The 27,498-nt window shown below is 47.6% G+C and overlaps 1 protein-coding gene across 2 annotated transcripts in view; it reads right to left on the bottom strand.

The window, feature by feature from the left end:
* Positions 1-27,498, bottom strand: part of NDUFS1 (NADH:ubiquinone oxidoreductase core subunit S1) — a 568,511-nt gene that overhangs the window by 317,826 nt on the left and 223,187 nt on the right. For both annotated transcript variants that reach the window (XM_085648921.1, XM_085648922.1), the window contains 2 exons: positions 16,240-16,425; positions 11,885-12,019 (listed from right to left, as the gene is read on the bottom strand). In XM_085648921.1, the coding sequence (XP_085505047.1) occupies positions 11,885-12,019; positions 16,240-16,425 (321 nt within the window). The remainder of the gene's footprint in view (positions 1-11,884; positions 12,020-16,239; positions 16,426-27,498) is intronic.

Raw genomic sequence — 27,498 nt, 5'->3', positions numbered from 1 at the left:
TGAAACCGGCGAAAAACGAGCAGCGGCATCCCCTGAGTGCCTGAGGCACCGGATGAGAGCGACAGACGCACGACGGAGACCGTAGGGGCGGAGGGCCGCCTAGCTACGGGTGCTTGGCCTGCATACGAGTGCGGCGCCGGGGCCTCGGGTGGCGACCTGCCTGCCCTGGCGGGCCTGGAGGGGCGCGGCCGGGAATTCACAGTGTCTAAGCCCTATCGCCGGACACGAGACCCCGGGCGCGAGGTAAAGTGCTCTGGAGCCTGGCTTGCCCTGTCGCCCGGCGGACCCTGCGCTTCCCTTCACGGAGGCCCCAGCATTGAGTTGTGCCGCTTCGTGAGCAGAGGAGGGGCAATGGCGGCGTGATCCTGGGAACGGAAGAGGTGGCAGACGGCAGCGCCGGAGTGCGCTGAGGGCCGCCACACGTGTGAGGAGGAGCCGCCCCATCAGTGGAGATCTTGGGGGTGGGGGGCCCCGGACTTCCCCTGGAGCCTCGTTGAGCCCCTATGGTGGGCTATGATTGAAAAACGTACGACTGCACCTGGGGGCATCCTCGGAGCAGAGTTGGCAGCACGGGTCCTGGCATCGGACCAGAGCGTGGCGGGAGACCTGCGGAGGGTCTTGCTTACCTGGAGACAGCGGCGTGCCCCCGGTGCAACAGGCAGGCCACACGTAGGTTTTCCCGTGGCAGGCGGCGGCACCCGCCGGATTACCGCTGCATTTCTCCTCCAATTCTTCTGTGGACCTGGACCGCGGGGAGCGGAGTCCACCCGCATCGGCCACTATGGGAGGCATGGGACACCGGGGGGGGGGGGGGGGCGCAGGCCAAGCTTGAGAAATATGCGTTCCAGAAGGATCGGGCTGGCCCCCCCCCCCCCGACAAACCTAAGGAGATCACCCTGGGGGACGTCATGGCCACGCTGACCCAGATGCAGGTCTTAATAGGCACGATCTCCACAGACGTAGCTGAGCGCCGACGTCGCTAAAATAAACACGAGACTGTCAGAGGTTGAATCGACCACGGCGACCCTTACAAGCGAAGCGGCAGAGAGTAAGAAAAGGATACGGACGCTGGAACTGGTCCAACAGCAGCTGATGGTCAAGCTTGATGACCAGGAAGGCAGGTCCAGACGGAACAATGTACGCCTCGTGGGTGTGCCGGAGAGCGAACGGGGGCCGGCATTGGACCTCTTCGTTGAAAAACTTATCACGGACCAGCTACAGCCACGTGGGCTGTCGAACTTTTTTTCAGTGGAAAGAGCGCATCGGGTGCCTGGAGGACGGCCGAGGCCCGGGGCCCCCCCGCGCCCGATCCTGGCCCGCATTTTCAACTTCCGGGACAGACGCGCGATCCTGCAGGCGGCACGTACCGCCCCCCCGTTGAAGGTAGACAATTGCACGGTAACCCTCTATCCGGACTACACCACAGCGGTGATGAAGCAACGCCGCGACTTCCTGACGGTCAAGAAGGAGTTGCGCGCCCGTGAACTCAAGTACGCGATGCTCTATCCGGCAAAACTACGGATGGAAGCTGAGGGACGCACTTGGTTCTTCTCTACACCGACGGAGGCCACGGAGTGGTTGGAGGTGTGAGAAGTTGGCCTGATGTATGATGTCGCTAGTTCTAGTGTACACCTTATATCAGTCCAAATACCCTTATGGTGATTGGTTGTAAAGTCAACCTTATAGACCAGCTATCCTAGTGGTAGCATGGACAAGAGCAGTCTTAGGCTAAACTCTGAATGGCATGCGAAGCCAGCTGTGATACCATATATAATCCCTTGAATACCAAATGAAAGGACACCACAACAGATATATATATAAAATAAAGTGTATTTATTCTAGTCAAACCCTCAGCACTCTTTATGAGATTAGAGGTAAGTACAACACAGTCTTATTTAAGCATACATTAAGTCACACAGGTAAGTAATACAGTTAGGCCCTAGGGGCCACGCAAACCATATACTAAGTAAGTGGTATAAGGACCACTGTCACGGAAATAGAATAGGCCTAGGCCTAGGGAATCGCTGGGGCTACACTACACTAGCGTTAGTTAGGAAGTGGGAGGCCCACGGGATTCGTGTGCAGAGTGGAAACACTCACGCGTAATGCGTAAAAGTCAATAGCAATAGTACAGTTTAGAAAACGGTAGATTTAGGACACTTCCGGAGTAGCTAGGAAGTTGAGACTTGAAAACTAGACACTAGGATAGTCACTATCCTGATGAGCACCGGGGTACCCAAGTTACCTAGCCCACAGGCTGCGGGTGCATAGGGGTGAAGATGCGTCGTTTTCGTCGTCGACTCCTATGGATGCCTGAAGAAAGATGCTGACAGGCAGTCAGTGAAGAGTGTCCGGTGGATCCCAAGGCTGGGATCAAGAAGAGAGGAAACCTGCAAGCAGAAGGGACAGAGTCAAGGTCACTAGCCAGTGACCACGTGGAACCAGGAAGGAACCAGGCGATTTCGGGAAGATTGCAGGTGAAGGTGAAGCTTGTCGCTGCAGCCAGGAGGACCAGGAAGCGTCGAGGACGACCAGGACCAGGAGGCGAGCTGTCCCACGAAGGCTCTTGCTGTCGGCGGCGTCGAAGTTGGACTAGGACTCACCAAGCCTTGGCAAGCGGAACCCACGAAGAACGGAGGACTTGCTTCTGGTGCAGACCAGGAAGGTCTGGGGTGCTTCTTCTTTGCAGAGAAGCGGGAGCCAGTCTGGAGGAGCCAAACCAGCGCAGAAGATTTCAGGGAGCGTCGTCACAAAGGCCACCAGCCAGCGGGCAAGCAACCGGACAGACGTGGCAAGCAGGAAAATGCAGAAGGGCCCCACGCAGGACTCGTGGAGTGTGGGGGGCTGATCTTCGGTGCAGATGGTGCTTGGGGTTGGGGCTTCTCAATCCCCGGTGCACAACTTCGAGGGTGCCTCAGAAGCTGCGCTTTAAGTTACTAGCCACTTTTCCCAGGTAGCCGGTCCCACGTCGCTCGTCGCCTCCACGGATCTCAGCTTTGCTGTGGATGTGGATCAGGGTCGGAGAAGTCTGGAAGTCAAGGCTCTGGTCGGGCTCTGCAGTTGGTTCCTCGTAGAACGTGGGCAAAGCAAAGGGTAGTCTCTTGATGGTGCCTGTTTGCACAGGGTAGCCACTCCTTGGCTACAAGGGAGATTCTTCAGTCTTCTTCTTTCGTCGAATGTCGAAGGTCCAGAGTTTCTGTTCAAGTTTGCAGGTTCAGGATAATCTAAAGTCTTGAGGCCCAACTCCCACTCTTATACTAATCTGGGGGGCTGGGATACCTGCTAGGTCACGCCTTATGGGTGGGACCTGGGAGGGGGTGGTTACACCCACTTCCCTTTGTCCAGTTTCGCGCCAGAGCTGGGGCTGGAGTGCCCCAGCGCCGGTTTGAACTGGACTATGCAAGGAACACCTTGTGTGCCCCAGGCATGTCTCATTCCTTTCAGCCCACCCTGCCCCAATACACTAAAGGCTGTCTGGGGAGGTGCTAGCACCTCCCCAAGCAGGAAACCTATTGTCCAGGCCTCCCTGGCTGGGATCACTCCCAGCTGCAGGAGGTCAGACTTGTGTCGTGGCAGCAGCATCCATTTTGTGATGCTGAGGCTTTGGTCAGAGGCTAACAGTGAAGTATGATTTTAACATGTCTTTCCCTCTAGAAGGGGGGAATAATATCCTCATGTCCAGAAATGGCATGGGGGTATTATTCCACAGTGTTAGACACCTTACACGACATGTTTCGATAAAGCCAAACCATAGTTACCATAACCGTCTAAGATTATAAGGCACTTTAAGAGTATATGGTAGGCTATATCATAGAACAGCTATAAGGACTTGGTTCCGAAAGCTGCAGACAGGCTCAGCTCATGCTAGAGCACCATCTCACATGTTACCAAGCACTCTGCCTCCAGGATTGTTAAGGCCTGCCATAGGAGTGACTGATAGGTACATATGTGTCTATATGTAAGTTAGGTATAGGAATACTACACCTAAGCAAGGGGTGATTACACGACCTTGCCCCAGCTGAGTGATCAGCCAGTTGTGTCAAAATGGAAGGCCAGGCCAGGGGTGGCATAATACATGCTGCAGCCCCTGGTAGGCCTAGGGTACACCTATGCCCTGGGTACCTAGGGTACACTGTACAGGGGCCAATAAGGTGATCCTATCCAAATGGGTTATGCACCTAAAGTACATAGTATTAATTTAGAGAGAGAACAGCAGGGCTGTGGGTCTGATTAGCAGGCCCACAGCCACATCTAAGTCGAAAACCAGTAAAGCAAAAGCAAAAAGTGGGGGTGAACATAGAAAGCAGACCCCTACTCTCCTACAGGAGGGATGGCGCCTGGCGAGAGATTCGGGCCGCGCGGGGCGGGCTCGGCGAAGCCATTCTGTATCCCCCGAGACTCTGGAAGAAACTGGTTCAGGAGGTGGGGACTGCACGCTGCGGGACTGAAGCAGAGAGGGAGCGACCGGACTTCGGATGACAGGGCGGCGTGAGGTGCCGAGTGGGCCCCGGCGGTCACAGGAGGCTCGGACACTGTAGGGGTGCTGTGTTTTTTTAACTTTGCTGCCCTTATTAACTGGTTTTCCGCATATACAGACACATGGTGCAGGGAGCGGGCGAAGGACAGAGAGCAGCTCCTCCCCCATACGCAAGTACCAAGTTATGGGATCTAAGCACTCTGCTAAGTTGGGGTGGCGGATAGTTTTAAATCCGCTGGGCAGGGCGGCAGGGAGGGGGTGGGGGGACGGGGTTACCACGGGGAAGTTGGTTTGTGTTATGTTCTAAGTTTTGCAACTACACATTGGCGGTTTCCACAAGATAGGCCTGTCATAGACCGAGGGAGGGCAGTACAGGTTCGCCCAATTTTAACTACTCTACATGACCGGGGAAACGTGTAAATCCACCTCGGAGGCCACCGCTAGCTCAACTGAGGGAAAGGCGCAACACTCCAACCCCTTGTTCAGCATATTGTCCTGGAACGTGAATGGATTGGGAGATAAAATTAAAAGGGGGCTGGTCCTACAATATCTCAAGCGTAGGGGACCGGCGGTGGCACTCTTGCAGGAAACGCATCTGGTAGGCACGACTACGAGAGCACTGGACAGATGGGGATTTAAAATGGCGGTACACTCTGAATTTACGTCTGGTTCCCGCGGGGTGGGCATACTAGTTAATAAGCGCTTCCCCCTGATCATTGTTGACTCCCGTAGAGAGGACCAGGGTCGCTTTGCGGCATTGACCTGCCAATGGGAAGGGAAACTGTATAACTTAGTGTCAGTATACATTCCACCGACACTCCACCCGGATACTTTTCGGGCACTGGGTGAGTTCGTGCTGGCGTTACCACAAGGGGAGTTAATCATGGGAGGGGACTTTAATGCCACTATGGATCCGTCGAAGGATAGGTCATTCTCCAGGGATCACGGTAGCGCCACTCCCAAATTGCGTGAATTTACGGAGGCACTCGGCCTCATAGATACCTGGAGAACACGCTGTCCGGAGGAGAGACAATACACATTTCACTCGGGGGCCCACAACACTCTCTCTCGCATAGACTACATTTTTGCATCAACCACAGGATTGAGGGGAATGACGCAAGTCTCACACTTGCCCAGGGGCATTTCGGACCATTCTCCAGTACTCATTACGTTTGCAACCTTCGCCCCGCAAAGACGTAGGGTATTCCCAATTCACCCAGGCTATCTCACAGTTCCTAAAATTAGTAAAGCCCTTCAGGGGACAACCAAACAGTATTTCACTGAAAACAACGGCTCGGTGACAAGTCCGACGACGTTGTGGGAGGCGTACAAAACAGTCCTCCGCGGACAGGCGATTTCGATGGTAGCCGACCACAAGAAAACCCAACGACTAGTGGTACTCCAGCTTGAACAGGGGGTGACTGCGGCAGAGGCCGACCATGCCACGCATACAGATGACGACACCACACACACAGAGTACTCATCGCGCAGCGGGAATATAAGTCCTATCTGTGGGAGGCGGCACGAGCTAGACAGGTTACAACGCAGCATATGATTTATGAACTAGGGGATAAGGCAGGTAGACTACTGGCCTGGGTCGAGAAGGGGGAGCGTGCGGCGCGTTGGGTGGCGCGGATCCGGCTGGACTCGGGAGATTTCACGTCGGAGCCGCGACAAATCGCGGAGGCCCTAGCGGCCCACTACAAAAAGATTTACACACCGGAGGCCTCGGCCACTGTTGTGGACAATCTGGCCTTCCTTAAGGACATCGCAATGCCGACGTTGGCCCAGTCAGGGGTGGCAGCCCTAGAGGCAGACCTGACTACGGACGAGCGCATGCTTGCCATAGCAACCTCCGCGCCGGGAAGATGCTGGGACCAAATGGAATTCCGGTGGAATTCTATAAGAAAAATGCCACTCACATCGTCCCGCACCTTTTGGCCATGTATACAGACAGCCTGTTGATAGGGATTCTACCCCAGGACCAGAGATTGGCTACCATAGTGGCCATCCCCAAGCCTAACAAACCAGCGCACGACTGCGCCTCCTATCGCCCAATCTCTTTGCTCAACGGCGAGGCGAAGATTCTGGCAAAGGTGTTGGCGACAAGGCTGCAGCCCCACCTTGCGGCCTTGATACACCCGGACCAGTCTGGGTTTATGCCTAACTGCAATACTGCCCTGAATATACGGTGGCTGCACGGGGTCCTCGCCCGCCGGTCATCGATAGAGGAGGACGCGGCCATCCTCTTGCTGGACGCTCGGATGGCGTTCGACCGGGTGGAGTGGCCCTTCCTCTTTGCCGTTCTTCGTCACGTGGGCTTTGGTCCCAAGATGTGCGCCTGGATCCAGCTTCTGTATACTGAGCCGCTGGCACAGGTGGTAGTAAATGGGCATATCTCGGACCCCTTTCCGTTTGGACGGGGGACGCGACAGGGCTGCCCCCTTTCCCCGCTCCTATTTGCTCTGGCTCTGGAGCCGCTCGCGGCCTGGGTGCGGCAGGACCCAGTGATCCGGGACCTGAAGTGGACTATGGGATGGGAGGACCGTATCTCCTTGTATGCCGATGACGTCCTGCTGTACCTAGCCTCGCCGGCGCGCTCGATTACTTGCCTCCTGGACATCTGTGCGTCGTACGGGAGGGTGTCCGGCTATAAGATAAACTGTGAGAAGTCTAATGTGTACATGCATCGAGGCTCCCCGCCTCGGCTCCCGAGGGGGTGTGAGGTTCGGGTGGTGGAGGACGGGTTCAAATACTTAGGAATCTATGTGACCGCGGACAGGGAGAAATTTGTTGCCGAAAATCTGGCGAAGCCCCTGAATAGGTTTCGCAGCGACGTCAAGCACTGGCGTTCTCTACCCCTGACACTACTGGGACGGGCCGCCCTCTTTAAAATGATGGCTCTCCCTAGATTTCTCTACTTACTTCAAAACACGCCCTTCCCGGTTGCGCCTACATACTTCACCGCCATAAACACGGAGGTGACCAGCCTATTATGGGAAGATAAGGCGCCGCGTATAGCGCTTCATAAGCTGACCAGAGGATGGTACGACGGCGGTATCGCCCTCCCGGACATAAAGTTGTACTATTGGGCATCTCAGCTTATGGTAATAAACCAGTGGCTTCATGTGCCTGGGGATGATCCGGCGTACCGTATGGATCGCCAGCTGCTAGGGGCCGGGGGGGGGGTCCTGGGAGCGCTCTACAACCACACGAGAGGCCGCTGCCCCATGGGACCCACGGCACATACCCTCCAGATATGGTTTGCAGCGCAGAGGGCTCTTGGCTGGGCCGGGAAGATAACCCAGGCCACGCCTTTGTGGGAAGCGAAACAGTTGGGGGTGCTGCGCACCACTAAGGGGTTCCAACAATGGGATCTGATCGGCATTTCTAGGGTCGGTGACCTCTGGAAAAAAGGGGAACTGGTCACATTTGTCAAATTACAAGCGGACTTCGTCCTGGCTGACACTGAACGGTTCAGATACCTACAAATCCGACACGCGCTCCGGGCGGCGGTCCCACCTGGGGCCCGGTTTGCAGAGTCGTCCCCATTGGAAGACCGACTCTTCACGGAACATCTGACTAAGAGCGACGTCCCTGACATACCGGAAGATGATAAACAACCAACCAGACTCATCTTCGGCCCTTAAGGCTAGATGGGAGACAGAACTGGGGGAATTTGACGAGACGGACTGGCAGGCGGCGCTTTCCTCCCCTAAGGAGGTGGGAATATCGTCCAGACTGCGGCTGGTTCAACTAAAAATTTTACAATGCACGTACTACACCCGCACACTCTTATTCAAACTTAAACGGGCTGAATCCCCGCTATGTCTCAGGCAATGTGGTATGGAAGGTACATTTTTCCACATCCTCTGGGAATGCCCTGCAATAGCCCTCTACTGGAAGGCAATACTACGCACACTCTCCCAGGTGTCCAAAGTTTCGAAGCTGCCGGAACCGAGGAGAGGTCTCCTCAACGTCTGGGAGCCTACAGACCTTAGCAGAGTGGCACGACTCTGGGTAACATTGGGTCTCATGTTGGCGAAGCGTAATATAGCCCAGGGATGGGGTTCTAGACAGACGCCTACCCTCGCCCAATGGTCCCGAGATATGGACTCCGTAATGATTGTTGAAAAAACAGTATACATTCACAGAGGCTGCCCCAAAAAATGGACCCAGATATGGGGAGGGTGGAATGTGTATAGAGGAAACATATGTGAACCCCCGCGGGAAACCTCAGACTCCCAATTAAGTGACCAAGACTAGACGGTTTAGCGTTATGGATTGTTTGAAGACTGAGGGCTCTAGTGCTATCAGATGCCACAAATGTACCAATGCCTTCTGAAGCTGTTCTAGAACCTAGCTGCACACCTGATTGGTTGTTATACTGCTGGACTAAATGCTAATATACGTTGCCTTGTGTTTGAAATATTCAATAAAAATATTTATATAAAAAAAAAATTGTGAATGTAACTTAATGTACTTTATCTTTGAAAAAGTGTAATATGGTGCTGTTGGCACATCTGCTACTCTATATATGTACTCGGCAAAATCAATAAAAATTATATATAAAAAAAAAAAAGATATCTACAACCAGAGGGTCTCTAAAATAAAGTGTTTGATCAAGCATGGAATAATTGCCATCCGTCTCTAGAGGGGAAAGTGTGCCTCCTTAAAGTAGTCATTTTAGCTAGATTGCATTGTTGATCCAAGAATATACCAATCCCATTAACCAGGTCTTTTCAGAAAATGCATACAATTACATCACAAGTGATATAGGAAGACAGCCAAGAATAAGCTGGAAAACTACCATGTTGCCCTACAACAGAGGTTGCTTGTCAGTTCCAGAGCAGTGTAGCCAGGCCCAGTTTGCATATTTCTGGTACCATGGAGTGCGCCAGCGGTAGAAAGAGAGATGATGTTAACTTTTCCATTAAACTCCTACTGGCTGTCCCCACAACTAGGTCAACTGTGGGGATTAATAAAGCAGCCTGTACTCCCTAGGCCTGGACTGGCTACGCTGCAAGGGAGGGGACAGGCGCAATATACTTGCGGGACTTTCCATTGCTACACAACTTCTGCCTGCACAGGAAGACTGACCGGAACGCATGTACACAGCTCACATGAATGAATTTACTTGAATGGAGGCAATCATTTTTTGAATACTTATCTCACTTAAAAAAAATCTGGGCAGTACTTCTACATTAGACTAATTGCAGTGTTAAAGGCTCTAGCACACAATTGTCCACATTTTTGCTTTGGAACCCCCGACACGTTATCAGTCCTACACTACTTAGCATATCACATACAGCACCATATCGAACTCAAGAACAATGGAATGCGCACTTGCAACGCTACACTGAGACATGAACCTCAACATGATCCTCTCAGACGAGCCGTGGATGAATTGCTGCCTGCACACTAGTGAGATCTCACTGACCAGCAAGCACCGATTAATATACTTTAAATATCTGCATGGAGTACTGTATACTCCGATAAAATTGAAATAATTCGGGTTAGAGGCAAGCACTGAATGCCTCTGTTGACACATGGTAGAAACAGATTTCTTACACGTAGGCTGGGCATGCCCTGGGGTAATCAAATACTGGCATGACCTACTCAACATCTTGTCAAGGATGAAAGGCAGTATGACAGAACCATCCTCACTGTTCGCATTATGAGATATATTACGGAAATGTTAGCTTTTATCAACAACACAGCTGTGATCTTCATGTCAGAGAAAAGGAGAGCTGCCTTCTGCTGTGGATGAGCCCCCACGCCACCACAAAAGAATGGCTATATGATCTAGTTTACTGTAATGACATGCCACACACACACACCACAGGCCTGTCCCTCACAGCATGAGCTGGGGTCATATGGGACAGCTTCAAGCATACTTCTCTGCAATGGGAAAGCATGATTAAAGGAGACGGCGAAGTATACTAGCTACAAGTCCGGGTGTGCTCCTGAGGAATACTAGAGAGGTAATAACTGGGACGAAGTGCCGGCCTCTGCGACGTGTAGTGGGGAATGATACCAGCTGCCAGTCTGTTTTGTGATGTACAGCGCGGCGCTGGGATCCTCGGATAAACTACTGGTGCAATCAGGAGATTTTGGGAGAATCAAGAATAATTTTGCAAACATGTGAAAACAAGGATATCAAGCATATGGAGACAGTACTGAACTATGACATAGTCTTATACTAAACTAACTGTTGAATCTTATCAATCCACTGAAATTGTCACTGCCGATGAACGTTTTATTGAAAACTGAAAATAAAAAGTTCAAAAGGAGCACAGCCATGAAACAAATGAAGGAAACGGAGTGCTGGTTTAGCAATTCATTTTGAGCTCCGAGGAGGTAATTTCAGTCTGGGAGCATATGTGCACCAGCAGGGACACACTCCACTCTGGGTACTTGAAGGGCATATTATTTTCACTTAGAACTGAGCATAATCAAGCTTGCTCTGATAAACATTTTAAAATGTAAGCACGTTTTACTCTAATTCCAGTCATTCATTCATAAGGCCTTAGAATCATGATGTAATGCAACATATAAGATCTGCCAATAATATTATAAATAGCTTGATCTTATTTTCAGTTATCAAATTATCTGAAGATTACACACTTTAGTCAAGAAAGAGGCATCTTCACAAGTTGTTCTCTACTATTGATTGACCTGCTTAAACGCAAGACCTCCAGGAAAGGTGCTGAAAGTGGAACCTTTTTTGGTCACTAAAACACCCATAGTCCAATTAAATGACCATCTGAAAACCGAAGTCACTACACTACTACACTACTACAGACTATGTAGGCATGAGGTTATAGTGGACTATATGTTAGTTTACTCAAATCTCCTATGAAAAAGCTGCAGGCTCTGCAAAATACAGCGGCAAGGTTGCTGCTGGAAATTCCTAGGTCTCAGTCAGCCTCTCTCGCTGTGAGGAACCTTCATTGGCTTCCCGTGCACCAAAGGATTAAGTTGAAAACATTTCGCATTGCGTATAAGGCGTTACTGGGACAAGGCCCTTCCTTCTTTATAGAAAAATTCAGTTGGTACAACCCTAATAGAACGCTTAGGTCATGCTCAGCCAGGAATCTGAGTGTACCATCTTACAAGCTCTGCTCTTGGGGAGGTAGGAGCTTCATGCGCTGTACGACTAATGATTGGAATCGTCTTCCCTTAAGAGACAAAATCTGCTCCTTCTCTTTGGTGCTTTTGTAAGCTATTGAAAACCTGGCTCTTTGCTAAAGCTTAAATCAATTGTACTTGCCTAGTGGTTCTTATCAGTGCAAAGACGCCGCATATATATAAATTCAATTCAATAAAGTACATTATAGAAGGATACATTTACTCGGCATGAAGAAAGCTGCAAGAATAAAACTTGTGGCGAAAGTTGATTCATACCTGGTTTTATCAGAGATCCATTCTTCGTTGATATCTTCATTCATCTTTGGCAGAATTCTCATCACTTCTCCTGTTCTCGTACTAACCACTATGTTACTGCCCACAGCATCTAGGACATCAATGGACTCTGTCTTCCTAGATGAAAGAAACAGCATGTTGACCGTTCTGAACAGGTCTTGATAGATTTCTAAAGATTACAGAGAGCGTGCAAGACTATCATCAAACGAACCATGCTCAGTTTTTAATACATTTGTAGATGTGGACATATCAAATTAGTTGGGAAGGAAAAGAACATAATTGTAAATCTAATTTACACCATTGGATGTCTCAAATAGATACCAGGCCCTCTCTAACCTTGATGGCTGTGACTGACAGATGAGGCAAAAGCCCTTATTGCCCCCCGACAAATTACAGCCTGGCCCATCGGCGATTCTTGAGCTACCTTATAATGATACATCCTACTTAAGGAAAGGACCAAGTCCAACGAAGGGGACTTTGAGCCCAGATTTAATTACCCCCGCCTCTACTTTATGCACTCTCTTTAACTGTGTACCCAACCTAGAGGTGGTAGCTGGTCCTCCCGAACTGAGTAGCTGTGTTGGCTTACCAGACTACCGAATCCCTAACCAATTATCTAATGTTAGTGGTATTAAAATTATCTCATGGAATGTGGCCGGCCTTAAAAATAAATCCTCTAACCCGGAGTGGAGCTCATTCATTTCCTCATTTGATATCTGCATGCTCCAGGAGACCTGGTTGCTTAAAAAGATTGTGGCTCCGGGCTTTGCAATATTTGATATTTTGGCATGCAAGAGTAGCAGGGGAAGGCCCTCGGGAGGGTTGTCCATATGGGTTGGCTCCCACCTGGGTGCAAAAGCAAAGGCTATTCCAATCCACTCACGGGATGTACAATTTGTTCTCCTGGAAGTGGAAAAAGGCGTGGATATTGCCCTGATAAATGTATATTCAAGACCGACTAAGAGGGGCCTGGAATCAGAGGCCATTACTGTATTGTCCAACCTACTGCAGTCGCTTGACTCCTCTACTGTGATAATTCTGGGCGGGGATTTCAACTGCCATTTTGAGCCTTTATTGGACTCAAGTATGGGAGACCGTGATGAAGTGGATACATTATGGAATATTCCCGATCCACTTACTCCACCGGTAAAAGCATGGACTCCCCTTGTCTTGCAAATGCAGTCTCTCTCTCTAAATGCATCATTGCGAGCGTGTAATGGTAGGGTAATGCCAGATAGACCTGGGAAAAAGACCTTTAACAAAGCTAGCTACACCTCAATAATTGATTATATCTTTATTGAAGCTAAGTATTGGGATAGACTCTATGACTTTATGGTCATGGAGAGGTTGGACAGTGATCACAACGTTCTAGTCCTGACACTTAAACCAGGAAGCTTCGGGCTTAAAAATTCAACCCTGGTTGAAAATCCTGTACCTGAACCATTAATAATTAGTAATTGTAGAAGAAGAGTAAAGTGGCCAGTATTCCAAATCTCTAGCAGTAAGTTGGCAGAACTGTATGGTATAATAATTCCATTTATTGAAAAGATGGGGGCCGCCGGACCCTTGGTCAGCCCTACCGACATCCATGGGAAATTGGTCATTGCATTACGGGATATTCTGTACCCAGTAAAAAGGGCTATATATCCTAGGACTGAAACGGCTAGATGGTTTAATAAAATGTGCCGCCTAGCTAAAAAGGACCTGCTGTTTGCAATAAAAACAAAAGATAGAGATGCAATCAAAATTAATCGTTCTCTATATAAAAAGGCTATTGTTGAAGCAAAGAAAGCAGGGGAAGTTGAACTGTGGGAACAGTTGGGCCATGCGCTCTGTTGTAAGGACACTAAAACATTTTGGTCCATTGTTGCAACTGGAGTAAATGGGCATTCTTCTGCACCTGCCCCAAATATAGCTGCCTCTATTTGGGAAAAACACTTTAGTGACTTGTATGGAACACATGACCTTGATAGAACCTCTGCAGATACCTTTGATTTCTCTCTCGTCCAAATGGATCTAGCCTCTATTGAATTTTTTACTTTGGCCGAGGTGGAATCTGCAATTGGGAAAATGCTCTCAAACAAAGCACCAGGTCTTGACAAATTGCCCGGAGATCTATTTAAGTTCCAACCAAAGATCTGGGCACCCTACCTGGTTGTCTTATTTGATAGCATTCTACAGGGGGGTGAAGTGCCCTTTACTTGGCTTGGGGCAGAAATTGTACCTGTTTTTAAAAAGGGTTGCCCATTGACTCCCTCCAACTATAGGCCTATTAGTTTAATAGACACCTCGCAAAAACTAATGGGGAGAGTCCTTTTGGACAGGGTCCTTGGCTGGATTGAGGAGAATGAAATCCTGACCACTTTTCAGGGAGGCTTCAGGGCTGGTACTTCCACCTTAGACCAGATCTTTCGCCTGCAGGTCCTGTATTGGAAAACTGCCTTGGTTGAGGGTGGCAGCCTCTACCTGGTGTTTGTGGACCTGCGTGCTGCTTTTGATCTGGTCCCTCGTGTTAAACTATGGCAAGTTCTGGCAGATCTGGGCCTTCCATCTTACCTATTGGCTGTCTTAGTTAGGCTTCACGCCAATAACTATGCCCAAGTAAGATGTGGTAAATATGGTGAACTCACTGATCGCTTTTCTGTTTCAAAAGGAGTTCGCCAAGGGTGTGTCTTGGCCCCTACACTGTTCAGCCTCTATATCAATGGCCTCATTGATCATTTAAATTCTATAAAAAATACTGACACTCCCAGACTAGCTTCAGGACGTGTGCCCGCATTGATGTTCGCGGACGATACTTTGTTATTATCTAGAACGTCAACGGGCATACAAAACACGCTGAATGGTTTCGCCAAATTCTGTGAAATAAGAGGACTCGAAATAAATTTGGAAAAAACCAAATATATGATCTTTAACCCCCCTGTGCGGGTGCGCCCCAACCCAGTCTTATTTGGTATTCCCCTTGAGAGAGTTAAAACCTTTGTATATTTGGGTGTGACTTTAACTGAGAAATTTTCTTGGAATTCACAGATTGTTAAGTCAACACTCAAGCTCGCTCAACTGACGGGGGGCTTGAATAAAGTTTTTAAAAGATCGAGTTTTAAGCCAGTCTCTCCCGCCCTTGAAATTTACTGTAGACAGGCTAGAGTGGCCGCAATATACGGGGCCGAACTTTGGGGACACAAGCAGTCAGTGTCTCTCTCAAGGGCTGAGCAATGCTTTTTAAGATCTCTCTTGGGGCTTCCTTCCAGTACACCGTTGATCCCTCTTAGGCTTGATCTTGGGTTGGTCCCCATAGAGGAGATCATCAGTGCAAAACCTATCCTTTATTGGAAAAGGCTTTGGTCTGTGCCTGAATTGACCTCATTTAAATTAGAGTTTGTTGAGATCTGGCCTGCACTTAAATCAAAAAAGATCCCTTGGCTTTTGTATATTAATAAAGTTTGTACTTCATTAGGACTTCTGGAAATGTGGGAGAATCCGGAGGAAAGTTGCCCTGTGATTTCAAAGAAAGAAATTCTTTCTTTGGTGTCCATGGAAAACTCTTCTTCACACCAGAGCTCTTCAACTACGGGTAGGCTGACCTTGGAATTCCTCTTGGTTAAACAAGACTCTAAACTCGAGGAATTCATGGACCAAATAGAACCCCCACTTGCACGCAAATTGTACATCCAGCTAAGGTATGGTACCTTACCGGTTAGGTCTTTTACCTCTAAGTGGCAGGCACAAAACTTGGAAAGCTGTCCTGCTTGTAACCATAAATCTGAGTCTGTTTTACACGTTCTGTTATTTTGCCCCGCGTATCACTTAATCAGGAAAAGTTGGCTGATCCCTATTTGTAGGAACCTGGGTTTTCGCCATTTTAAGCAGGCCTACAGGATTCTAGTCTATGACACCGACCCAAAAATTGTTTTCGCTGTATCCCGCTATCTCTACAGCATGTGGCGAAGGAGACTAACGTTCTTAACTTAACTTCTTTCATATTGATGACTTCAAGTTTAATCTCTTTTTAAAAAAAGGAAAAATTAGGATTTTTAACTTTGAAATGTTATTTATTGTTTTATTGTGTATATGTATTTGAGGATGTATGTTTGTACGCTTTTATGGTCTTCTGACCGAATTAAAGTTATCAAATAAATAAAAATAATTGTAATGTGGCACGCCAAAAGATTTTTAAAGCTGCATGGTTCAAAGCACCTCAACATTAAATTCCACATTCTTTTAATATTCAGGACTATATACTAGACCAATAATAGATATTAAACAACATGACAATGTTTAAGAAATCTCTGCTTATGTATTTGCTGCCAACAGTTAACATCGAAAGCAATGCCTACCTTGTTTCCCATGGACGGGCAGTGAATGCGTAAGGCTTGGATGTCAGAGCCCCGACTGGGCAGATATCAATGACGTTGCCAGAAAGCTCAGAGGTGAACATTTTTTCAATGTAAGTGCCAACTACCATCTCATTCCCTCTGCCAGTAGTGCCCAAATCATCAACACCTGCAATTTCACTGGCGAACCTGGAAGATGACAAATCATTCAATTAATATCTTACATTAAATGTGTCCTATTCATCAACACAAAGCTAGGCGGCTTCTGAAGTTCAATCAAGCCCTTACTTTTTCTTGAACTGAAGGAAAGGAAAATGCTACTTTCCCTGTAAGCATCTGTTTGTTTAATGTAGTGCTGTAGATTCACATTATGTGTATACTCATGCCTTCTTTTGTTGGGCTCGAATGTTGCACGTTGTTTTTCTTCAAACAAGTCTTTCTGTCACAAGGTCTTGTTGACGGCTCCTTTGGATGTAGATGTACAAGGTCACTGACTCCATTGCTAGACTGTTTATCGCCTAAAGGTGAGGTTAAGTATGAAGTAGTATGTAAAGGAATGAAAGTGACCATGCAAGTTGAAAGAAGAATTCATTAAAAGTAAGAGTTCTGTACCAAACACTGGCTCGCAGGAAGAAGGGTGGACGCATGTGAATCTACAGCACTGCATGCAACAAACAGATGCTTACAAGAGAAGTAATATATTACGTTTGTAGCATGTTTGGCTGCAGATACACATGCTGTACAGAGACTGAAATGAAGTACTCTCTTAAGCTGTGGCTAGCTAGTGGATGGTGCAGAGATCTGAAACAAAGTCTTAAGAACAGCCTGACCAACTCTAGCTTGCTCTCTTGACAAAATGTCAACACAATAATACTTTGTACAAGTGTATGGGGTGAACCTTGTGGCAGCTTCACAGATGTCTGCAAAGGGAATGCTCCCAAGAAAAGCCAAAGTAGCTCCCTGCTTGCGGGTAGAGTGTGGTCTTGGGCAGGAAGGTAGCGTTCTTTTAGCTTTCATATAACGGTTCTGGATTGATTTAGCAATCCACCTGGTGATCCCTGATTAGAAACGGTGTGTCCTTTATCAGGATGGGAGAAAGCTACAAACAGCTGTTGTGTCTTACAAAAGGGTTTGGTCATGTCATTTTAAGACATAAGAGCAAGTTTACATGCTCTTTCAGCTACTGAGTCAGGTTGTGGGAAAAAGACTGGGATTCAAAGGATTGGTTAAGGTGGAAAGGAGAGACTACCTTAGGCAAAACCTTTGGATTGGTTTTGAGAACTGCTTTTCCTTGTTTAGTTGGAAAAAAGGTTTCCCGAAGAGGAGGGCCTGTAATTTGCTGATGCAGCCGAGTGATGTGATTACTGAGAGAAAACAACCTTCCAGGTCAAGAACTGTAGAGGACACAAATGCAAGGGCTCAAAAGGTTGCCCCATTAGTCTGGTGAGGACAATGTTTTTTTTTCATATGCTTTTCTTTATTAACAAGGTTGCACATAGAAGGTTTACAGCAAAATACAACTCGCAATTTGTCATACATTTCAACTCCGAGCCATCCATAGGTGAACAAACGAAATCCTGATTTTACATTTATGCAACATACATTTTACCGTTACTTTCACTTGGACGCTCGGAGAACTTGTGACAGTGTTCAGGGGTCTATCCATCTCAGAGTTTTGCACATAACCATTTTGTTTAAAGTATAACCAACAGTAACAACACTAAAACTTCTTATAGGAGAAAAGAAAGATGTGAGACAAAAACAGAAAAAGAGGGGGGGGGGCAGCAACTGGTTCGGCAACATCATATGTAAAAAGTAGACATTCTTCTAGGGCATGGGCGTCAGGCACTCAAGTGAGAACCCCGTATGGGGTAAAGAGTTATACGATCCCAGCTTTTCTTGGGATTTGCCTACGTGCATGTAGAAGGTGAGTGAGGGGCATCTACATTTTCTAAACTTTGAATGGGTGGTGCGCTAGCTGGTGTCCCAGCCGTATCCCCCCTGTCAGAAGGTTGGTTAGACACTGATTCAGATCTCTCTCTGTATTCTCATCCGTACGTATCATTTTTAGGCGAACCTCCTCCGCTATGCCCCATTCCCACATAACTGCCCTCCATTTATCTACATCGGGGGGGGGTGCGTTATGGATCCAGTGAATTGAGATTCTGCGTTTTGCCACAATCGGGCCTAGAAGCGCAAATTTATAACTCAGACGTTTCCCTTTTTTGGGCTCTGGAAGTACTCACAGTAGGCAATGTTTAAGGGAAACTTCAATGAGCAACGCTGTGGCTGCACCAATCTCCTGTCTCACCAGCTGCCAATATGCTTGGAGGCGGATGCAACTCCAGACCATATGGAGAAACGAATCCAGATCAGTGCTGCACCTGGGACAGGCTGCGGATCTGCCAGGAATAAAAAGTGCCAATCGCTAGGGCGCCAGATATGCGCGATCTAAATAATAAAATTGAGTAGTTTTAAATCTGGCATTACTGGCTACCTCGCAGACCGGTGCAAATATTCTCGTCCACTCGCCCTCTGTAAGCAGGGCGGGTAATTAAGCATCCCACCTATCTTTGGTTTGAGGGAGCTCGAAGTGCGATCTGCTTTTAAGGATTTATATATATGCAAAATGTATCCTCTGGTGGTACCTGGGTCAAGAATTAAGGTCAATGTGTGGGATTCAACCGGTTTGTCTGGGAACGAGGTCCATATCTCCCGGGCCGTGCACAGTTATTTTTGTATACTGCAAGAACTGGCCATCTGAGACCTGGTACCAGTCTTTTGCCTCTTGGAACATTTAAAACGTTCTATTTGCATACAAGTCTCTACGGCCGGCAGACAGCCCCCTTAGTACCACTTCATAATATCCATTATTGTTTGGCTTTGGAAAAATCCCTGCAACCATTGCAGGTGAGTGAGGACAATGTTACGGTTCCAGATGGAGGCAGGAAGTACTCAAGGTGGGAATACTCCCTTGAGATCCTCCAGGAAAACTTTAAAAACTGATTTTGAAAAGAGAAGAGTGTTCCCTGTTCTGCATGTAAGCCGCAATAGCTGCTAGGTGTAAACCAAACCAGACTTTTGAAGATGCAGGAGGTGAAAAATATTATCCTGCACTGTGGGGGCATTTGATTACTATTGTTAAAGGTTTAATAATGCACAAAATGTTTGCATTTCGCGGAGTAGCAGGTGCGTGTAGTGCGCCTACGGACTTTTTTGGAGTATGTACATGCACTCCTGCAACAACCCAAGCTCCGTGAGCCAAGATGGCCGACTAGACGTGCCTCGCTGCTGCTTTCTTTGTGGAGACAATAATCCTACTGCATCCCGCACTTTTTGTATAGGCTGAGATCTTAGAAACATTGGTGACTGGACCCCTTATTGACTGAGGTACTATAGGATCTACTAGTGAGCATTTCAGCAGCCCAGGAGGCGAGATCTGCCCTTGGTTTGGGCCGGAGGCACGGCGGCCTTGGTTGGTGTGGCGGCCCTGGGAGATGGCATGACGGGGCAGAGCGATACACCTGCATCCTTGCTGTGGTCCTGTGGAGGTGCCCGGTCTGAGACTGCAAGGGCGCCGTGACAATCCCCTGTTCTGAAACAAAACAGCGAGGACTAGCGGGGGATGCCCCCACCCGATGGGGGTCAGACCCCAAAGGCAAGCTCCAAAAGTGGCGGCCGACGACACCGACATGGTCTGGAGGCAAACGCGACTCCAATTATGATGGGCCTGTGAAACTATGACGATTGCCAAACTGGGACACAGTAATTCATATACTTATTCCCGGCAGGTGGCTTGGGGCTCGAATATTGGAGCCAGCCTGTAGCAGATGAGCGAGTGTGGAGCTTTGACTTGCTGCGAGGGACTGACACTAAATGTTGGGAAGATTTTTTCCATGTGCCAGGAGCAGCAGACGCTACAACAAAAGGGGGGGCTTGACTGCTGCACCTGGTTATTCCCTCCCTTATGTGTCTTCCTCCTTCTGTGTCTTCCTATTCTGCAATTAGCACCTTTGCATTACCAGTAAAGGATATCGGACACCAGGGGCCAGGAAGGATCCCTCAGCCAGACTTGCACTCAGTTGTATCAGCTCATGCACTTAATCTATCTAGTTTTGCTGTGCCCCTAAGGGGACTGCCCTCTACATCTCAAGAGTACCAGTCTGACACAGCACTCCCAGATACCAGTGATTAACCTTCCACCTGACTGCTGTCCATATGTTGTTGTTTTAGCAGGCGTTCCCTAACTGTCGAACTCCCCTGAAGAGTAATTCACTCAGCTACAGAACAAGGTGTGTCACTGGCTGGCTAACCACTAGAATTTTAATGTGCAGGACAATAAAAACATTTGATTACTACGTTGTGGGGCCTGGGTTGGCCCCTCCAGGAAGACTATCGAAGGGGACTGCTTTACTGGGAACTTCAGGCATCTAAAGATTGCGAGGAAAAGTGTGTCCTGGCATACTCAGACCCTTGCAAAGAATGGTGCTGCATGTATTCTTCCACTTGGCTTCTTTTACAGGCCCCCCTATCTTGAGCGACATGCAGTCCTGTCCCAGTGCCCACCAGCTTGTATACTCCCTGACAGTTTTAACTATTGGGTGTTCTAACCGATTTGCACCGTTAGCAAATCTTGATGACCAAGACTGACAGCCCATAGGCCCCCAGAATCTGCTTGTATGCATTAGATCTAGAGAGTTTCTAGGGTACTCCGGTGTGGGTGCACAATAAGTGGACTATGATGTGACTCCTTGTGCTCCTGCTACCACGACCATCACAGCCAACGCTCATCTTTTAATGCCCAGTCCTACTTTGCCTGGTGGAGCTTAGGTGAGGCAGCAATAAATGAAGAAGTTAGTGCTTTGCTCTGATTAGCTGGAACGTGGCTGGGCTCAAAAGTAAGATCTCCAACCCAGACCGGTGTTCTTTTAAAAATAATTATGACCTCGTTGCTTTTCAGGAAACCTGGGCATTAGCCCCTACTGTGTGTAAAGGTTTCTCCTGCTATTCCAGCCCAGCTATCGCTTCCTCCCGCGGTAGAGCCAAAGGGGCCTCACTATGTTGGTTAATCTGCATCTTACACTCAACGTGGCAATTCTGAACATGGGTAGCCCCGCTTATCAGGCTTTGCTTATCCGTGATATTAGGGTCTCCTTTTGTTTTTATTTAGTTCATTTTTACAATAATGATTATTCTAAGTCCTACAAGAGTCTGTTTCATGAGCTTTTTGAATTTGTTGCAGCCCTGAACCCCTTAGGAAAGGGTAATTCCTCCAAACTGTGTTTACTTGTGGGGAAGGATGGGAGGTGAATCTGTAGACCAGGGCTCCCGAAGCTCTGGAATCAGACACTGCAATGTGGGATACTAGGGGGATGGAATTAAAGGACATAGTGCCCGATTGGACCTCGAAGACGTGGTGTACTATTTTCAGGGTCGCTGCCCCGATAAGCCAACATATAGAGGTAGGGGTCGTATATCAACTATTGATTTTATATTTGCTTCCAAAAGCAGCCTGCAGTGATGTTATACAGCGCAGTGATAGAAACTCAAGAAACTCAATGGAGTGATCAGAACGCCCTATTAATTGAAGGAGCTTTTCCGTTTGCTAGGGATAAAAGGTCATCAACGTTGATGGAATTAGTTAGCACACTATCGATGCTTGAGGGTTGTGTGGCATCTCAAGAACCTGCGTTAAATAGTCTCCTTATGAAGAACTTCCCACTTTTTTTAGGCTATTTAGTTGATGGATCTACAGATGAACTACTTTCCTACTTCCAGCAACTATGCAATGCTATTTAGAATTCCTTATTGAAGCCTCTCAAACCTGTGTCTGGCCACTCGCGATGGTTCAACAGCAATTGCTCAGCCGCTAATCGACACCCGAGGATGGCATTAGCTGCATTTCCTAAGGCTGAAGTGGCAATTCAGGAGGCTAGAAAGTCGTATTAACTGACAATTAAAGAAAGGAAGCGTACACCTTTTCTTAAGGATTAGGGAATGCTTGAACTGGCTCCTGCAGTAAGATATTCTGGGTAAACAGGTTTTCTCACCAAGATGCCTCTTTGAACCGGCTTTTGAATAGTAATATTTCTGACCAAGAGTAGGTTAAGCATTTCACTAGTATATACCATCTTTAGAGAGATTGAGAGAGCAAAGATGCACTACAACAGTCCTTCCTCCACTCGAACCCTCTGCAAATCACTGTACATGAAGTTGTACTTTCTATTCGAGCTAGTACTGGTGGTAAGGCACCAGGCCCAGATGGGCTCCCCATGGATCTTTATAAATGTAATCTTGATCTATGGGGACCCTTACTCGTGAACCTGTTTAACAACTCCCTATGTTACAAGGTCCCAGAGTCTTGGTCTCTCTCTCTACGATCATGCTGATTTTTTAAAAAGGCGATAGGGGGTTACCTAAATGTTATAGGCTTATTTCACTGGTGGACAGCTCCGTTAAGATATTGGGGAGGGTTATTTTCAACCGTTTACAGTTTTAGGCCACTGATAACAAAATACTATCTCCTTGCCAGTATGGTTTTCGTCCGGGGCTAGGCACAGTGGACCAGAGTTTGAATTTACATCTGTTAGTGAGTAAATACACCATCGTCTGAAGCTGCCCACTGTACCTGGCCTTCATGGACTTGTCAACCGCCTTTGACTGTATATACAGAAATTAACTGCAAATGATGTTAATCAAACTAGCGGTAGCTATTGCTCTGGTTAATTGCACGGTTTTCATGAAAATATGGGTGCCAAGGTCCGATGTGGCAGGCTGGTGAACTTTCCCATGTCTTTCTACAAGGCAGTGGAGTGCGATAGGGGTGCATGTTGGCACCCCTGCTCTCCATTTTAGATATAAATGGTCTGAATGATTTTTTAACAAACTCATCCACGGACATGCCAAAATTTGCCAACTCTGCTGTCCCGGCTTTATTATATGCCTACAACGCTGTTTTGTTGGCCAGAACCCCTTGTGTAGTCTGGTGGAATCTTCTGTATCATTTAGGAGTTCCTCAGATATAAAAAACTTTGAGAAATTGCCCATCATGAATGTGGACCTGGTAGGAAAGTTATTAACTTTTTAAAAGTGGACGAAAAATAGCTACATTTTAATATTTGGGCCGGACGTTTGACTCAAGTAATTCTTGGCAGACTCGTAAATACAGCCCGGCAGAAACCTGAAAGGGCAGCGGGTTCTCTTTTTAATCTAGCTAAGAAGGAATGTAGAGCCACGATTTCCCCTTTGGTAAAGTATATAGATACAATGTGTTTCCACTACTAAATATGGAGCCAGGGTTTATGGATTTCATAAAGCTGCTACTGTGAGATGGACTAAGCCACACCCTATTTACAACACTAAGTTAGCATAACCGAGATCATAGTTAACGAGCAAGCTTGTTGTTTCTGCTGCGCTGCACACGACACTGTTATGTGTTATTCATTTTGTAAAATGCTGACTCGTCTTTGCCCTACAGAATAACAAACGGTTGTTATACATTCTTAACCGTGAAATGTGCCCTTGGTCTGTACATCATACAAAGAACGCGTCTGGGTCACTAGAAGGTACAGAGTGTTGTGTTTAGATTGATCGTAGACACTTGTTAGACATATCATGCATACAGCTGCCAATGTTTGAAGGACGAGCGTCTTTAATATTGCAGAACTGTTTGGTTTTACATTCATTCGAACAAGAAGAGCTGATGTATGCTGTGAGAGCTGATCCTTTGATGTGATTCTACTAAGCTGATCTATACGGTATGGGGTCCCCCCTGTTAGCCTAAGAGACCTTCTAATAGTCTAATAATAATAATGTATTAGATTATAGTGAAAGGAGTGTGGCCGTATACCACTGTCATTAATAGTATGATTGCTCCTTTCATTCTATATGGTATTGTAATAATGCTCATGATTCTGATCTGTATTGTTAGTCTGCTAGTGTTAGCCAAAGTACTGCATCTTAGGACGCGAGGTTTATAAAATAAACTCTGTAAACTTTACCGTGTCTGTATTATTCCGTTGTGGACTAATAAATAAGTACGAACAGGTATTTCAGATTCCCACCACTCCTGAGAAATATCTAAGTCGCTTGTTCTGGTTTGTCTATACATTGGGACCACCTAGCTAGATCTAGGTTAACGAATGGGATACTAAGCTAGTCGGATAAGGGGTTCTGGGTTCTGAGGGGAGTTTTCTGGTACACCACAATTCTCTGAGGTCCTGGTCTCCTGCGCATAGTTCTGTGCAAAAGCAGAATCCCTGCAACATGGCGCACCTAACGTTTGGTCTTAACGTCTGAGACGCTTTAGTAGTGCTGATTTTAGTCCACAACAACCCTCGCTCTCGTTTCCGGAAAACTTGAGTGACGGTTTAACCTACCTAGGTTTAGACTAATGGTTCTATCAAGCTTGAAAATTAAAAAGGTTATAATTTTTGAGCCCAAGTGCTACTGAGTAAAATCGTTGTTATTCTTTAAGGAGTCCTTATGGCGGTTAATATTCCCGCTCATAGTAGGGTTCCTCTGCGCGCTCATCTGAGGGCGTATGGGGTACCTGATGACGGGATGTCCGTGGTTTTTGTGGTCAGTGCTGATACCACCTACCCGTATGAGTTGTTTTACTCATGGGTGACCTTTGCGGAGGTGGATGCAGACGATAATTTTTTCCACGAATATACAGCCTCGGCTGTACCTGCGGCTTATGCCCCATATCGGACTCTGGAAATTCCTATTACTGCCTGGCAGCATACAATTTGGTTTAATGGCGCCCTCCCCCATGAGGTCGTACCGGCGAGAATGGGACCGTTATCAATTACGGGAGCTACATGGCCGGTACTGGCCGGATATACTCCACACCCACGCTACTCGACGGTGGGAGTGGGTGATTTACGAACACTACACACTGCCCTGATTACGGTCCATAGGGCTTTAGTGCAGTATGTGTCACGCACAGTTCAGGTGGGAACACCTGCGGTTGCTGGACACGGGGCGGATCACCATCACGCGGTGGTGATAAGCCCTGTTATGGTTAACGCGGTTGTCGGCAAGCGCCCCCTCAGTAAGGATGAATTTCCTTACTGGCTTGCAGAAAAATTTGATCAATTAGAAGCCGTGTTTCCAAACACTACACCTGTGGATAAACACAGGATACTCACCATTACTTTGCCCAAAGACCTGGTCCCTGAGCTTGTTGATTGTGACAATTGGGGCAAGATCTTTGCGGCGACATATTCGAAGTGCTACGGCACTCCGTCTAAGGCTGTACTACCCTCCGTTATCAAGAAAGTTCAAGAAAGTCATGGAGCGGAGGCAGCTATTGAGTTGGGAATGAGGCTTGTCGACAGTTTCGATGTGGTTTGTTCCATGGTAATGGGCAACCTCAAAGGAGATGCCATGCAGTTCCAAGTTGGCAATATGCTGGAGCTTCCGGCTGATGAAGACAAGCCTCGGCAATTCGCAAAAATTATTGGGAAAGCCTACAGGATGGTTGGACGTAGTTGCCTTGGGTGTAAAACCCACCATCAAAATTCCAGATGTAGTACAACAAACTAAGGTGAGTTCGTCTACAAAGGACGAAAAGCCCAACTTTCCTAAACAAAGTTGGCGAGCCAAAACACAAGAGAAGCAGCAACAGAAACCGGTTTCTCGTCCTGCCTCACCAGTTCAGTCGTATAGTGAACGCACTTATGATTTGCGCGATCGTACTCGTATTAAGTCACCTGATAGGTTTCTGAACAACGCTCTCCTCGTTCTTTACAGGAAACATCGACTTCGCACTCTGGTGGTGGAGAGCGTGGAAGAGGACGGGGCACTCAGGGTCGTGACCAGCCCCGCCAGACTGACGGTAAAGGCAAGCAGGAAGACGCTGCCAGACCACGTCCACCGTTTCAGAAAAAGAAAGTTGCTGCTATCTCAGCGAGATATGCCTCAGATAGTCAGGACACAGCTTCGGAACCTGACATGGGCACTAACGCTGCTAGACAGCGCGGCGGAAGTTACAGTTGTGCGGGAAGCATTGCGTCCATTTCTGGAGGCGACAGCAACTGACATTTATGTGACAGTCGAAACTGCTGATACTCGCGTAGCCCCCCCCAGAAAGGTTATTTGAAATAGTCCTTAATATTGAGGGTGACATACAACGCAAAATTAAAGCGGTTTTTTGGGATAATCTTACCACCACATATGATATTCATTTGGCGGAGAAAGATTGGCCTCCGGCTTTCATTTTAGACGCTCCGAGGGGAGAGGAAGTTATACTGCCTTCCTTTGGGCACGCAGTGCCCACGGAGGAGTCTACTAGGTTGGCCGGGGAGTGGGCGCAGGTGCTTGCACCTGCGTTATATCGTAATCAGGTTGGCTGGGATAAATGTTCTCCCAATCACGAGATTCCATTGCGATCCGATCCCCAGCCTCAACCCCAATATCCCATGCGTCGCGAGGCTAGACCTCACGTCACGTCAATCCTTGAACAATTGGAATATCAAGGAGTAATTGAGACATGTGTGTCACACATGAATAATCCTTTATTTACTGTAACGAAGCCTGACGGATTGTACCGCCTAGTTTTGGATTACCGGCATTTAAACTCACATTGCCGGACGTGTGCGGTACAGAATACTCATAGTTCGGCTCTCGTAGATAGTCTTGTGAGAAAACGTTTCAAAACTACGCTCGACTTATCCAATGGCTTTTATTGCCATAATCTGGCCCCTCTTAGTTATGAGTGGACAGCATTCACCTCGGGTGGCAAACAAAAATTGTTCAAGAGACTCCCGATGGGCTATAAAAACAGCCCTGGAGTTTTTGCCGCTCGCGTGGTCTCTCTCTTAGAGATAGTAGACCCGGAAGCATACTCGTATGTCGATGACATCTATCTGACAGACGACGAGTTGCTTCCACACCTTGTTCGTGTGGATAACATAGTGACTATGTTTGCAGACTTCGGTTACAAGTTTAACTTTAAGAAGTCGCACATTGCTGAATTTACAGTGTTGTTCTTGGGGTACGAACTCAATAATGAAGGTCGAGGCTTGGCACCGCAGTTCCTTGAGAAATGCGCAAACCTTCGTATCCCTACGACACTGAAAAAACTTCAATCCTTGCTGGGTTTTCTGAATTTCGGTCGATCCTACATTCCTGATTATGCCCAGCGTATCAAGACACTTTATGCCTTGATACAACCAACTTATACCAGATCTTGCTGCCTGCCAGAGCACTCGTTGGCATTATATACTTTGCAAACTGATCTTCTTACAGCTAAATATT

This window comes from Triturus cristatus, chromosome 3_2, assembly GCF_964204655.1.
Source record: "Triturus cristatus chromosome 3_2, aTriCri1.1, whole genome shotgun sequence".
Lineage (NCBI taxonomy): Eukaryota > Metazoa > Chordata > Amphibia > Caudata > Salamandridae > Triturus > Triturus cristatus.
Note: the sequence above shows the minus strand (reverse complement) of the source record. Positions and strands in the feature narration are given on the sequence as shown.